Source organism: Mastigoproctus giganteus, chromosome 7 (genome assembly GCF_048544385.1).
Source record: "Mastigoproctus giganteus isolate SK-2022 chromosome 7, ASM4854438v1, whole genome shotgun sequence".
NCBI lineage: Eukaryota > Metazoa > Arthropoda > Arachnida > Uropygi > Thelyphonidae > Mastigoproctus > Mastigoproctus giganteus.
In genome coordinates this window covers 5,148,402-5,164,350 of record NC_143581.1, presented here as the reverse complement: position 1 = coordinate 5,164,350, position 15,949 = coordinate 5,148,402, and the positions used below count along the sequence as shown (strand labels likewise).

The window sequence follows — 15,949 nt, the reverse complement described above, 5'->3', positions numbered from 1 at the left end:
ACTAAAAGATCCTTGTTTCCATGGACACCAACTGCCTCTCTCGGTTTTGGCACAGACCTGATTATTGATGATATCCGTTCTGCAAATGGCAGTCTTCTTGAATATTGCTATTTCCTCATTAGTAATCGTCAACAGAGCTGAACACCCAGCAACCTTCTGCAGCACTCTTCATGAATAAATTATTGACATTACTATTTCCACCCGTTCCATCTCGCCTACTAGCGGGTAAATGAGACCTGTACCACAGGACCATCTCCTTCTCTCAGGTATATCAGGTGGATTCAGCTCTTCCCATCAATGTTGATATCACTAGGTTCGCCCTCAAGACTGCCGACTGGGACAGGTTTTCTGCTGTCCACCATCTCTGCAGGACTGCTGACCCTCGACTCTCGCCCCACTCTCTCCAGAGAAACATACAAACAAGATCACAAGCATCATTCTCGATGCCTGTAGAGATGCAATTCCAAAAAAGAATCCAACTCGGTTCCTTGGTTGTGCGACGCACTCCACACCCTCAAGTGACAAGGGCATAACGCCCGTAAGAGATATTTCAGCAAGCTAGATCATCATGGCCACAGCCGGAAGTTAACGTCTTCCTTGACGCATACATCCGCAACAATTATATGAAGGCCATTAGCGTGTGCAAGAGAGAAAGAGGGCCTCTTGGCATCACCTAGTCGTAACCACTGGAACAACCATCCTTGGAGCGTAGTTTATAATGTTACTTCAAAGCTCCCCTATGGTGAAGTAGTCAACTCTGTATGCTCAACCCTGCGTGCACCCTTACCTCAACTCTTGGGAGAAATCTGCAGTGAAAATGGATCGTACACCACGAAAACGATTGGAGAGCCTTTTACCGCTGAAGAGCTTAATCTGGCTTTGGAGAAAACTGAAAACAATAAAGAACCTGGACCTGACCTTGAGACAGAAATTATTAAGAAATTCCATAGCCTGTTCCTTCAGCATCTGGTTCAACAAATGCCTTATCCACTCTTCCCAAACTGCTGGAAACTTGCATCTATTCGTCTCGTCTTAAAGAAAAGCCACCGATTCAGCCTAACTCTTATCGTCCAATCGCTCTTCTACCAGCACTGGGGAAAATCTTTGAGTGTCTCCTTCATCACAGGACTAATTTCCTATATTACACTGCCAATCCCCATTCTCCCCTCCAGTATGGATTCAAACAGGGTTGCTGTGCTGAGGGTGCTCCGCTGTCTCTTACAACTGATCCAGCTGCTACTAAACAAAAATATCTTATCTTATCGACATAGCCATTGATAAGTACTTTCGGTGCCCTGTGGTGGCCGAGTCTTTTTTGCCGTTTCATAGCTGTCCCTATTATTTAAGCACCAGAACCGTCATGGTCAGGAATAAATACAAAGAACTACAAGGAATCTGTTTCTTCCTGAAATCGTGATCCATGCAACATCACAATGAAAATTTCCACTACTCAGTGAAAAGCTCCTACAACATTTTCTTGAATGATCCTTGTTGCATGATCCTCTGGCTACAACGTATTGAAATTAAAATTTCAAGGTGTGACCAGTTCATATCACACGATATCCTCGGGTGAGTTGCTTCACTTGGCGATCTTTAGATTACTGCAAAGCGGTTCCTTGTGCCGCCGCGGACAACTATGCAATGCGGGTCCTTGTACTGCAGGCACCAGCTTTGACAGTTGGTAGGCAATCACTAATGATTCAAGAGGGCTAGTCGGAATAGGCCAGTTCATCCCTAGTTAGCTTACATTTCATCACTAAGTAGTCTTTCAAGTCAAAGTATTCGAGGACAGGTGCTTCACTGAGTGGTCAGTCCGAGTACTCGACGAGGATGGTGCTTCAGGGTGTACATTTCATCACTGATTGACCTTTCAAGTCGGTGTACTCGACGAGGCCATTGGAAACGTCAGCGTCTAATTAAGTATACTTCAACGATTATGAAGATGACGCACTTGTAACATCTTTGTTCATCTTCTGACTGCAATTCACTAATGAGATGCTTCCGTGGTCTGACTGCAATTCACTAATGAGATGCTTCCGTGGTCTGACTGCAATTAACTACTCAGAATTCTTCCACGCTCTGACTGCAATTTACTGATGAGAACTGATGAGAATACAGTACTTCCATGGCGTGTGCGCAATTCAGCTTTCCGGATTACATTTCATTTATTAAAGACTTACTGAACTGGACATCACATTGAGATTGTATTAATTGACTGCTTCTCACTAGCTACTTTTCGTGACTGGGACATCAAATTTACATTATGAACTGCAGAGCTTCAATGCCTTATAGTGGAGCGGGTACATGAAGTTCAGAACTTCAATGTCTTATAATGGAGCGGGTGTTAGTAGATATAAGTCTGTAATTATCTGTGTGGTATTGTAAATAATGGTGTGGATGCCAGGAAAGCTGGCCGGGACCGCCTAGAACAATAAATTGTAAATTGCTGTTTTTATTACGGCGGTGTGCTACGGTGCTGGTGTTTGGTACCATCGGACCATCATCGCTAGAAATCAATGTAAATTGAATTCGATTCAGCGACATATTATCTTGGAGAAGATCCCTCACAGGTTCTTGCGAGGGATCTTCTCCTCCACCTCGAAATCATTGCCAGAGGCCTGCTCTACTGTCACAAGAAGGCACTGCCTGTAACCATCCTAAACTACAATCTAAACCTTACAAATTCCCGGAAGCAAGAAGAGATTACTGATCACCTTACTGACATCTAGCAAGCAAACTGGAACACCACTCAAAAAGGCAGCGTTACCAAGAGATTCATTCCAGACGTCACGATCACATATCCGAATTCTCCTCCGTGGGACTCTTGGGAACTCTACACAACCTCTGTGATTACAGGACGTGACTAAATTCCAAGTTTGCTAAGCTGGGACTTACAGAGGATCCATTATGTTCCTGCAGACTCTCTGAGGATATAGAGCACATCCTCTATCATTGTCATCAATATACCAATCTAAAAGCAAAATGCACACGAACTCCGCTCTCTTCCTGGCGCAGAGGAATTTTTTGTCACTGACGAGCACTATTTTACTGATTTCTCGACCTTCGCACAGGATGTGCCTTCACCTTGAGAAGAGCAAATTTCCGTCCCCAAAGGATGTGATATCTCAAATTGCAAACCTCCAACAGTAATATGCAGCTGACACTCCCAGTCAGTATTCCGGGCCCTCCTGGACGCGGAATCACCTCCACTGCTGATACCAACCTTTACTACTTTCACTGCTGATACTCCACCTACATACATTGATGTGGAACAGCTGCGACACACATTGCAGGTACACTCATTTGATAATGCGGGACAGCTACTAATCCATCCAGGGTAGGATTCCACCTGAATACCTTGTTGTGGGACAGGTGTGATTGACATCCATCCAGTGGTGTCCCAACACCTTTAGGCTTGGGACATCCTCGGATGTCCTAGGACTAAATGGTGCCATTCTTTGCATGGCACCCTTGCCCTGCAGTCTTTTTTACTTTCCCTGGGGTGGGTGGGCTCCCCAACTCAGGGATGTCAAACCCTTCCTCTTTCCCATCCTTACTGAACTGGAGGGTGCTTTCTTCCACTTTAACTCTCACTCTCAAACTATCTCCCCCACTCGCACTTTATTGCTTTGAAAGAGTAAGGATCGGTTCATAAAATTCTTTGAGGACTGTTGGAGAGTCCCGAGCAACAAATACCTACTTTTCCCAACTGCCATGCTCTCTGAAACTCTATTTCTTTCCGTGGGTTCATCGTTTGTTCGGCGTACGTATTCAACGATCCTGGGCTGCTGATCACCTTTTTAGGTCAAAGTATTGTCTTATTCATAGTCATACACAATTTCCTGCAATCAGAAGGTTTCCCATGACTCCCTTATACACCGGTGTGCAAAATTTAAGGACCAGTCAGGTTTTCACCTGTAGCTTCTCATAGGAGTGGCCTGGATATGGGAAAAGCATACCAAAGGAACTTCGTGAGGTGCAGAAATGATGAAGGAAACAACACGGAATCAAAACGGTACAGAGGGACTTTATTCAAAAATGGAAACATAGCACTGGCTGCCATGATACAGATTCATCATTGCCAAAGATGGAACAAAGGGAAGAGTTGGTCCTCAGTAGGAGATATGGCCACCCCTAATGTCGATGCAGACTTTGCACCACCTGTCCATACTTAGAACAATGTTGATAAGTTCTTTTTTTTTTTTTTTTTTTTATGAGAACCCCAAACACGAGAGGTATTATAACCTATAGTACTTAGTACCGTGCTTGGGTTGGAGGTTGAGAAGACGAAAGAAGATATTTGTTGATATTGGACTTGAACTTCTGTAGATTGTAATTTTCAGGAAATACGTATGAAGGAAGGTTGTTCCAGAAAACGGCAGTTGAATGAATAAATGAGGAAGATGAAAAGTTGGTTCTGTGGGTTTGAAGTTGGACAGTAAATGGATGTTGGCTATTGGCGGCACGTGCTCGGACTGTTTTGAAAGAGAGAGCGAGAATTATAGAAGCCAATTCAGAAGAACAGTGCCCATGGAAGTATCTGTAGAAGAGGCATGCAGCAGAAACAGTGCGTCTATGAGAAAGCGAGTGGAGAGACTCTGTTAGAGATGAATCATTAATTAACCTAACTGCCCTCTTCTGAATGGAATCAAGAAGCCTGAGAGAGGTTTTGGGGGCACCACCCCAGATGTGGGAACAATATTCCATGGCAGGGCGGATTTGCGATTTATACAGAGTGAGCAGCTGTTTGGGAGAAAAGTAACGCCGAGAACGAAAGAGAAAACCAAGTTTTTTAGATGCAGAGGAAGCAATATTTGTAATGTGCTTGTGCCAAGAGAGATTTGAAGTCAGGGTAATCCCCAAAAGAGATATATCATTTTGCCTAGAAATCGGAGTGTCACTAAAGATAAGCATAGGAGCAGAAGAATCCTTTTTTGCGAGATATAAGACAAGATTGAGTTTTAGAAGGGTTGAAATCAACTAAGTTGTCTTTGCCCCACTGGAGAATTACCTGAAGATCGGCATTTAAGGAATTGGCAGCAGATTTTCGAGAACTTGAAGCTGATTGAGCTGGACAAGGTTTCTCAAAATGGAAAGTTGAATGCAATGTGCTATCATCGGCAAAACTATGGATGGGATTTCCAGTCAATGGAAGAAGGTCATTGATATACAAGAGGAAAAGAGTGGGGGAAAGAACTGAACCTTGGGGGACACCGGCATTAGTGGAGAAGTTAGAAGACAGAGAGCCATTACCATCACCCTCAGTGAGCGATCAGAGAGAAAACTGGATAACCAATTACTAAAAACAGTTGGCAAACCATAAGATGGAAGCTTGTTTAGAAGACCTTTATGCCAAACACGATCAAAAGCCTTTGAGATGTCAAGAGCAACTACTTGTGTTTCACCGAACCTTTCCATTGAATTAGTCCATAAATGGGTAAAATAAGCCAGAATATCACCAGTGGATCGACACTGACGGAATCCATACTGGCGATCGTTGATCAGACGGAAGGTTTCTAGGTAGTTTAAGAGTTGGCGGTTAATTGATTTCTCCATTACTTTAGAAAGAGTAGAAGTAATTGCAATGGGACGATAATTGGATGGGAGGGATTTGTCACCCTTTTTAGGAACTGGCTGGATATGAGCAAATTTCCAAGCAGAAGGAAAAACACCTTTGGAATAAGAAAGTGAAAAAAGGCGGCAAACAATAGGAGTAAGTTCAGGAGCACAGGTTTTGAGAACAAGTGGAGAAATACCATCAGGACCTGGAGCTTTCTTAGCATCAAGATTCATCAAAATCCTTCTGATATCCTTTTGACGGAAGACCACAGGAGGCATTGAATGGAGCGTGTTAGGAATGGTGGGAGGTGTTTTACCAAGATCATTAATACATGAGCTGGAAGAAAAATGGGATGCTAGCAGGTCAGCTTTATCCTTGGCTGAAGTGACAACAGAACCATCTGGTTTGGACAGAGGTGGGAGCAGAGATGGGCAAAAGTTGCGGCCAATAGCTTTGGCAAGAGACCAGAATGCTCGGCTACCATTAGGGCAAGAAGCAAGTTTTCTACTCTTAGCCTGTTCAAACTCTAGTTTGGACTGATTAATAACTGCTTTACAATTGTTGCGAGCTTTGGTGTAGGCAGAAAATGAAACTGAAGAATTAGAAACAAGCCAATTACGATATGCAACGTTCTTCTCTTGAACAGCCTTAGCACATTTATTGGAAAACCAAGGTTTAGATAAAGGACGAGATTTTAAAGTGGAGTGTGGGATAAAGGATTCCATTCCTGCAAGAATAATTTCACTGACCCGATCTGAGCAAACGTTGAAATCAGAAGTTTTGAAACAGTAATCAGACCAAGGAAAAGAAGAAAAGAAGTCTCGCAGGTCATCCCATTTTGCATTCTTGTAATGCCAAACAATACGAGGTTGGGAATAGCCATGAGATAAAGGTTCCATTGGAGAAGAGACAATCACCAAGTTGTGATCTGAAGTGCCTAAAGGACCTCTCACTTCGACCTTGTACTTAGAAGGGTTGTTTGTGAGAAAAAGATCAAGCGTATTGGCTGTATGATTAGGATTGTCCGGTATTCTTGTAGGTAAATGAACAATCTGTGCTAGGTCATTAGTAATTGCAAAAGCCTCAGCATCTCGACCTGCTGGGTCGGTGTGACTAGAAAACGGAAGCCAGCTGGAGTTGTGAACGTTAAAATCACCAAGGAAAATTACCTCACTGTTAGGAAAGTTGGACTGGAGAAAGTCAAGTTGCAAAGAGAGGAAGTCAAAGAGCTCCAAGTGATTAGTGGAGTTGGGAGAACGGTAGAGACAACAGATGAATTTTACACAATGAGGTAGAGAGATTTTAAGCCAGAGAAGATCAAAGAGAGGAGATTCCAAATTGCCAAGTCTCTGACAGGGAATATCAGAACGGACATATGCACAAGTACCACCTTTGAGGCGAAAGGAATCATACAGCAAATAATTTGGACATCTGAGATGAGCAGTAGTTGAATCAACTGATAACTGAGATTCAGTCAGAAAAAGTACATGGGGTTTGGAAGACTGCAAGTGGAAATGGACATCGTTGAGATTAGAATTGAGACCACGTATATTTGTGAAATGAATTAGGAAGTCCTTGGGAGGTTTAGATCTTTTCGCAGATAAGCTTGCTCTATTATTTTGACAATTCATGGTGTATTCAATAGTAAGAAAAAGTGGGTGGGACATGCTGTATGAAGTAATGAAATTTTTGGATATGGCGTACATGTGGTAAGAATATACCCAGATCCTTGACATAACGTGGCCTCGACAATGCTCCCCGCATACACACTACTCGGACTCCCTCCAGTCACTATCTGGCAGAGTAGAGGTAGCAAGATTATACACTAGCTGATCCGGAAGCTTCCTAGAGAGTTACCAATAGGTTCAGTCCGGTGTACTAACTAGCGGCTGGCCTGCGAACACCGTTTTAGAGCTGTACCCTCGAAATGTAGGGAATATTGGATCTCGCCACGATATTCATCATAACCTCAAAAATCATCAATCATACTGCATGATGGAAGAGATAGGGAAGGGTTGGCCGGAACTTAGCTCTAGAGACTAAACATGGGTTCCACCACTTCAAGCCTCCAATAAGCAAAGTGGTGGTATTTCACCGGTTGATGAGAGTCATCTACCACCTAGTACTGCCTGGTAACATAGAGGGGCGGCGTTCCTCCATGTGGTGTGGGCGCCACACCTCTTGCGGTAACGTCGTCCATTCCTCTGTCAGCGTCATCTTAAGCTGGTGAACATTTTTTGGTGGCTGTGGACTTGCCGCTAGGCGTCTTCCCAGAGCGTCCCATATGTGTTCGACAGGATTTAGATCGGTCGAACGGGCAGACCAATCCATAAGAACAATGTCCTCACTTTCCAAAAGCATATCAACAGCTGTAGTGCGATGGTGTGTGGGTTATCATCCATAAACACGAACTCGGGGTGGGCCAATGGCACCTCGGAACAGACGCACATGGGGAAAGATTACCTCAGTACAGTAGCGTGCACTGGTGTACAGTACCGCCTTCCAGTATCAGTTTTGTACGTCCATCCAAGATAACGCTTCACCAGACGAGAACACCTCTACCACCATATGGATCCCTTTCAGTGATGTTTGCGAGGTGATACCGTGTGCCAACCTCTCGCCAGATTAGCTGACGTCCAGAATCGCTGCTGAGACTGAATCTACTCTCATCAGTAAAGAGTATCTTAAGTAAAGATTTTGTGGTTGTAACCTTTAGAAATAGTGTTGGTTCTTAAGTTTTGCACACCATTATAGGATAGTGTCTACTTATACATTATGTACTTTTACGTTTTGAGGGAAACTTTGTGAAAAACTAATGGTACGGTGAAAGTGTGGAGTAAACATTATGCAGCCATGCATCCAGACTGTCTCGTGTCGACCACTCAGGGGGTCTTTAGATGGTATCATGGTATGGGGTATGTTCTTTTGGTGCGGGTATGTGTTTAGCTCATACCAATAGAAGGTAGTATAAGCTACAGCGAATATATTTCTGTGGTATCGGACTAGTTCACTCTACAGCGCTTCATTTTCACTCAGATTGCGATTAATTCTTTCAAGACTGTATATAGCTAAAATCCACTATTCAAAAATTGTGTTTTTCAGGAATGTTCCTAAGATTTCTACCCTGGCTGCCGAATTCCGAATTAAATTGAGAATGTCTTTGATATGTTGGAAAGTGCACTTCGGCTTTGAACTTCACTACTTTCCACAACTGAGCAGCTGACAAATATCCTGATGGAAGGACGGTCAAATATGGAGCTAGACTCATTCAGACACTTAGTGGAATCCACGACTTGTTTTTGTTTTTTTTTTTGGTAATTGTTGGCGCATCGGCTTCTGTGGCCATAAATCACCTCCCAAGGTTTTTGCAGTACTTTGATCCAAGCCCGAGGCGGGATTCGAACCTGCGACCTTTGGGTTGCCAAGCAGGTACTTTACCCACCCGGCTAGCCTGGTCGGAAACCACGACTTGTATGCGCTGTATTTCAGTCAAAAGATGGCCCTACCAGATAGTGAATTAAAGCTTTCGGTCAGTGAGTTTATATATTACCTATTTTAAAACAATCTTAAAATTTTTTTGTGCCCATCTCAAATTCCCTTCAGATAAACCTTCAGACAACCTGGTTTCAGCTGGCTAATGTATAAATTTCAAATGGGTTCCCAGAATTGCACAATCAATCGATGAATCCCTGTGTAATTTTTGTGAAATAACGGGACAGAAAATATTATCATTAAAAGGACTATTTATTGTAAACTTCGTTATATTGATACTCTCTTCTATAGTAACAAAATATTTCGTTAATTAATCACTGGCAAATAAAAATTGGTTAAAGCTAGCCTCTTCGGGTGGCCAAAACTTACTTTGATCGTCAACTTAAAATATCTACTCACAAACATCATGATTCAGATATAAAAATACAAAACATAAACGATCTGAAAGCGACCTTTTTCAGAGAGGCGTTATACAGACACCTCCATTTCTTTGGATCCCAGAATCTCTATTAACTCTATCGAGCTAAAATTGACCACCAGCTTTCTTTTCCCAGAGCGCATTGGAATCAGAATTTCTTTGTGTTTAATGCTTTCTCCTGGGCGAATGTCCCTGTAAGTAGGAAAAAAAAATGTATAAGTCAAATGTTCAAAGGACTTCACTACGTATTCGTGCTTCAGATGCGCATTAGATCACATAATTATCTCCATAGAAATCCATCAAATACACAGAAAGACATTTAAATATTACTAGAATGGGATCCCGAAGCAGCGGATTTTGGAAAAGCGTCAGAACTTGAATGCATTGCTAAATTTAACTTTCGCCCCTTTCATTGCTCACCTGAACTTTGTCCGTCGTGGCTCACTCAACCCTGGTCCCTCGGTAATAAACCAGCACCGCCTCAATGGTCTCTGAAGCGGATTGGTGAAATAGATGCCTACCTCGAATGGTTGCCTAAGTCGAATTAAATTTGGCACCTGAAAAAGTAACACCAAGATTTCACTAAGATCTTGAGTCACAATGAGTCAAAATATGTTTCAGTTCTTTTCTCAACATACAACTCCTACCTCTAGTCTTAAAGTTGGCTTCTCTAAAGCAAAGTCGTCCTCTTCTGACCATGTCTGTTGAGTTTCCTTAACTGTGGCAAGGGCATAGATCTTCATCATGCTGTAGTCAACTAGCTTGTCATAGTAGTCATCTGAGAGCACCGTGATGGCCAACTCTTCAGCTGGAGACAGATAAAACGATTTAATAATTGATCTCTCTCTCTCTCTCTTTAAAAATCTTTAATATGATTTTTTGTCTTCATAGTTACGAACGGTCGGAAGAAAGGTGTACTTTAAAAAAAAAAAACAGAATTATTAAAATTTTTTAAATCTTACATTGTCCTGGTTTCAGGGAGAAAGTCCCTCTCTGCCGTGTTACTTTCTCGGCCAACACTCCGGTATAGTAGATGGTGCTTGCCGACAGAACAGCGGAAATGGTTCTGACATCCGATGACCTGTTTTCCACCTTCACTGTGACACTGAACGGATCACCAATCTTGATTTTGTCGATCTCAACTAAATCGAAGGATACGTCCTCAGCTTCTGGAGTAGGAAGGTTGTAAATGACGCTGCGGGTTGTGTCGTTACCGCCCATGCGTGCAGCGTTCAATACAGACAGTCGCTCCTCCTCACTACCTGTAGAAAACAATAATAAGGATTAGCCTATTGCACGAGCCCTCTTTGGATTTCCCTATAAATAATGAAAAATGCCTGAATGGTAACATAGGGGAGAATATTGTATCGATCAGGACATTCCAATATCTCCATTTGATTCTATTATACTATGACGTACTCGTAAGTAGATTACATATATATGGGAAACTTACCCTCTTGATTCTTATATTCGCTGACGATATTTTCAGCGTCACGGTCTTCTTCGTAATCATCCATTCCAACTCGCTTGGTCAGGATAAATGGAGAAATGCTGTCGAAGAGAAAACAAGAAAGAATTAGCTGAGTGAATAATCTCATCAACCAAATCATAATGTAGGATGCTTGGGATGAGGTGTTAAGGTCATCCCATATACTGGTCCACGTCGGTTCCAGTTCATTGTACGATGCATGACAATACTCTGTATGCAACAATTCTGTGCATAACATTTCGATGTAAGAGACAATTTGGTGATAGGATCTCCTTTAAAAAAAAGTAGAATGTGCGTTAATAAACAAAAGTGGATAGTACGCTCCATCAAACATATAAAATATCAAAAACGGTTCCGTGATCATATTTATAGCAACACATGGTAAGAGTTGTAAGAGTTTGCATTTTCTGTTTTCCTTTGCCATACACCGAATTCTCCCAGAGAATTAAACACTATTTAAAACTATTTATTAGGGTCACCCTGAAAGTCATTTCATCTACCCATGTGGCTTGTGACTAAATTGCGTGTGTTTTCTGGTCGATTTTCCTTCTTTGCTGGACGAAAAACCACGGATTCCGGGGGAAAAAAAACATTGCTATCTACACCTGAGACCGACTAATTCATATACGTAGTGAAAAAAGGCCATAAAAGTTCCTCGCGTAATCGAAGTAATTCGAGCCCCGGCCTTTTCCACGTTGTGTCGGGAGGACGGTGAGGATACCACTGTGCTACCGCGCAGACCTCCCATAGAATTCATCATACTCACTGAACTGTCTTTCACCAAATTGTCGCGCACATAGCAAATCGTAATCCCCATGGGTAGCACAGTTGGAAGAATAGCCGTCCTCCCCACACCGGCTGGAAAAGAACTGAGTTCGAATCCTGTCGATGACATTAAGAATTTTTATGGATCTTTTTCATAATGTGGCAGAGTTATCCTGTCTCAGGCGAGGGTAGCATGGTTATTTCTACCGGAAATTCGGATTTTTCGCCCAGCAAACAAAAAAATCGACCACACAACACAAACAATTTACAGACAGTATACACAGAGCAATATGACCTTAGTCGCTTCTAAAACTCCTACTACAACTGAGGTGGTAGATGACTTTCATCAACCGGTGAAATACCACCACTTTGCTTATTGGAGTACATGAGCTCTAGAGACTAAACATGGTGAAACCCATGTTTAGTCTCTAGAGCAAAGTTTCCGGCATCCCCCTCCCCCCATACTTCTCCTTCAACCCATGCACGGTACTAAGTACTATAGGTTTTGATACCTTTCGTGTTTGGGGTTTTCATAAAAAAAAAAAAAAAAACTAACTCACCACATTGTAAAAGAATTTAGTAAATGAAATGCACTAGTGTTCAAAGAAAGTGCATCATCCCTTAAAATTGTAATTGTCGTCCGAATAACGTAATTATATGGCAATATTTCTTACAGATTGCATCAGATAAGATTGACACGCGTAGGGATGACGTAATATTGCATCAGCTGTTACTTTCAGCTATATAAGCACGCTCAGCAAGAGTTGCAGTCATTCCTTGCTTGTGTCAGGATGGCGAGTTACGTGCAGTTGACGCCACGAAGAAAGAGTGCTATTGTTGCTTTACGTGAGGAAAGATGTTCTTCCCGTCATATTGTTTATATAGAGTGTCTTGTAATCAGTCGACAGTGAGTAGATTTCTTTTCAAACTCAAGAGTACTGGTTCTGCTGATAGGAGAAAAGGAACCGGACGCCGCAAACGAGTCTCTACGCCAAAACAGGATCGCGTTTTGAAGCGCTTATGCCTTAAAACCGTAAGGGTTCTTCGTCTGAGCTGAAAATAGAATGGGAAGAACATACAGGAATGGTAGCAAGTGCAGTAACAGTCAGAAGACGCCTCTTCAAAATTGGACTTTAGCCCGTCGTCCTAAGAAGAAGCCCGTACTCACACAAAAAATAAAAAAGGCCCGATTAATTGGACCCCGAGCAGTGGAAGTCAGTTATTTTCTCGGATGAGAAGAAATTCAACCTGCATGGCTCTGATGGGAGACAAACGATTCGCCGTAGACGTGGTGAAGAATACCATCCAGACTGTATGGTATCTACAGTGAAATTCCTACCAGCAAAATGATATGGGCGGGGCATTTAGTGGAGTAGGTCACCTGCAGTTTATTTATTTATTTTTTTTTTTTATGAGAACCCCAAACCACGAGAGGTATTATAACCTATAGTACTTAGTACCGTGCTTGGGTTGGGAGGTTGAGAAGACGAAAGAAGATATAATGTTGATATTGGACTTGAACTTCTGTAGATTGTAATTTTCAGGAAATACGTATGAAGGAAGGTTGTTCCAGAAAATGGCAGTTGAATGAATAAATGAGGAAGATGAAAAGTTGGTTCTGTGGGTTTGAAGTTGGACAGTATATGGTGTTGGCTGGTGGCGGCACGTGTTCGGACTGTTTTGAAAGAGAGAGCGGGAATTATAGAAGCCAATTCAGAAGGACAGTGCCCATGGAAGTATCTGTAGAAGAGGCATGCAGCAGAAACAGTGCGTCTATGAGAAAGCGAGTGGAGAGACTCTGTTAAAGATGAATCATTAATTAACCTAACTGCCCTCTTCTGAATGGAATCAAGAAGCCTGAGAGAGGTTTTGGGGGCACCACCCCAGATGTGGGAACAATATTCCATGGCAGGGCGGATTTGCGATTTATACAGCGTGAGCAGCTGTTTTGGGAGAAAAGTAACGCCGAGAGCGAAAGAGAAAACCAAGTTTTTTTAGATGCAGAGGAAGCAATATTTGTAATGTGCTTGTGCCAAGAGAGATTAGAAGTCAGGGTAATCCCCAAAAGTTTATAAAAGGTTCCGTAAAATGCCAATGGATACCTGGCTATATTGGAAGGTAAATTGCTGCGAACCATTAAAGACCATTTTAACCTGCCAAGCAACTGCATCTTTCAGGACGACTCTGCTCCTTGTCATCGGGCGAAAAGTGTAAGTAGGCACTTCCGTTGTTACTTTGGTTTCATTTCTGCATTAGAGGTTCGACAGTAATGTGTTTACATTTGTTACAGGTGAAAAAATGGTTGGAAGAACGGTCCATTACAACGGTTAGCTAGCCAGGAAACAGTTCGATCTGAATCCTATAAAGAACTGTTGCCATCGTGTGGAATCTGCAGTTGCCAGAAAGAAACCGAAGACCCTTCGTGAACTTCAGGAAGCCATAATTGGTGTTTGGAACCACGAACTATCAGTTGATTATCTTCAGAAATTGATCTTGTCAATGCCTCGACGGTGTGCTGCTGTCATCAAAGCCAGAGGCGGTTCAACTAAATATCAGTTTGCACCTGGTGAACTTTTCATTTTGTTTTCCATTTAAAATGATACACTGAAGCAAATTCTGATAACATTTCAGCCATAATTGTCGTATTTACCAGAACTGTTGTATAAAGATTGCAAAGCTCATTTTGGAATATTTTGAGAGCACCTCCCAAATATTACTTAGCTTTGCCTTAACTATTAATAAATATCTTGTTTATAGTTCTTTTTGTGATGCTAGTCATTAATGTAACATACCATCGCGAAAAAAGGGTTAGAAATGTGAAATTCCTAGGTGATGCTCTTTCTTTGAACACCAGTGTATCTATTAAACATATTTAAGTATGTTCATTAAACATATGTATTTATAAAATGTTTATAAACATTTTTATAATTGATTTCTAGCATTTCAATATTAAAAGTTTAATTTTAAAGAACTTGCACTTCATTATTTATGAAATGTATAATTTATTTGTTAAAATTTATTAAATTTACATCCTTTAATTTTAATAACCGTAAAATTTAAATTTATATTTAATAAATTAATTTTAAATTTATAAATCAGTAGTAAATTCACGTTTATAGAATTTTATTGTAAAATATTAACGCGCATGCACCATTTATGGATTTCTGTAAAGGATCGGTGTCTTGTGTATTTTACAACTCTAAAATGGGTTGTACAGAGGTGATTGGATATCGGAGTTTACCCTGCAGTACTCAACATAGCTAGCTAGCTGTTCATGTACTTCGCTTAACTAATTCGCTCCCTCACAGAAAGCAGATTACAAAACCAAATATAACCTCCATCTGGAATATGTCGGCCACCAGATGGCACGATGGCACGGCACTCCCAGAATGTAACTTCCTGGCCTCATTAATTTAGAACATACATGCTAGAGTAAAGCACAACTGGAGATGTCTGCAATATTTTAGAGGAATTTATTTTAAAAAAATTCAAACATCCAACTACTGAGTGGTTGGTGATCAAACTTCTCCATTTTTTCTTCTTCTAAAAGTTTATATTTTTAGCATTAGCATTAGTAGAGGCATATGATGTAAGAAAGCAAGCTAAGCTTATGCAGCATCAGCCAAAAAAAAAAAAAAAAACCGCTCCCATTTCACCCCTCCGTTCGTTCTAAATACCTGTCCAGCTCAGCCTTAAACTTATTTAACCTATCAACTTCCGCAACAAAAGATGGAAGTCTGTTCCACCAATCAACTACCCGCTGGCTAAAGGCAAATTCCGCACATCTATCCTATAACTGTCTTTCCTCAATTTGAATTTATGCCCTCTCAGGTGATTATTCTGAGCAAGATGAAGAATCCTATCAGCATTGATCATGCTCAAACCATTCAAGGCATTATACATCTCAATCAGATCACCTCGCAGGTGCCTAGTCACCAGACACTGTAATCTGCAAAACTTAAGCCTTTCTTCGTAAGAGCAAGCAACCCTTCGTTCCATTCACTAATCTTGTTGCCCTTCTCTGTACTCGTTCCAACAGCTCTATATCCTTCTTAAAATAGCCGCACTATAGCCTCAGCAGCTTATGCGCCATTAAACCTCCATAACACACACACACACCTTCTTAAAATGAGGCCTCCAGACCTGTATACAGTACTCAAGGTGTGGCCTGACCATTGCCTTATATAAGGGGATAATCACCTCCTTATCCCTGCTAGAAAAATTC

At 41.7% G+C, this 15,949-nt stretch overlaps 1 protein-coding gene across 1 annotated transcript in view; it reads right to left on the bottom strand.

Annotated features, from left to right (window-relative positions):
* Positions 1–9,324: 9,324 nt before the first annotated feature.
* Positions 9,325–15,949, bottom strand: part of LOC150082448 (hemocyte protein-glutamine gamma-glutamyltransferase-like) — a 29,527-nt gene continuing 22,902 nt past the window's right edge. Inside the window, exons 10-14 of the mRNA XM_090377510.1 lie at positions 10,924–11,021; positions 10,433–10,732; positions 10,118–10,278; positions 9,891–10,027; positions 9,325–9,662 (exon numbers count right to left, since the gene is read on the bottom strand). Coding sequence (XP_090233636.1) covers positions 9,521–9,662; positions 9,891–10,027; positions 10,118–10,278; positions 10,433–10,732; positions 10,924–11,021 — 838 coding nt within the window. The 3' untranslated portion in view covers positions 9,325–9,520. The remainder of the gene's footprint in view (positions 9,663–9,890; positions 10,028–10,117; positions 10,279–10,432; positions 10,733–10,923; positions 11,022–15,949) is intronic.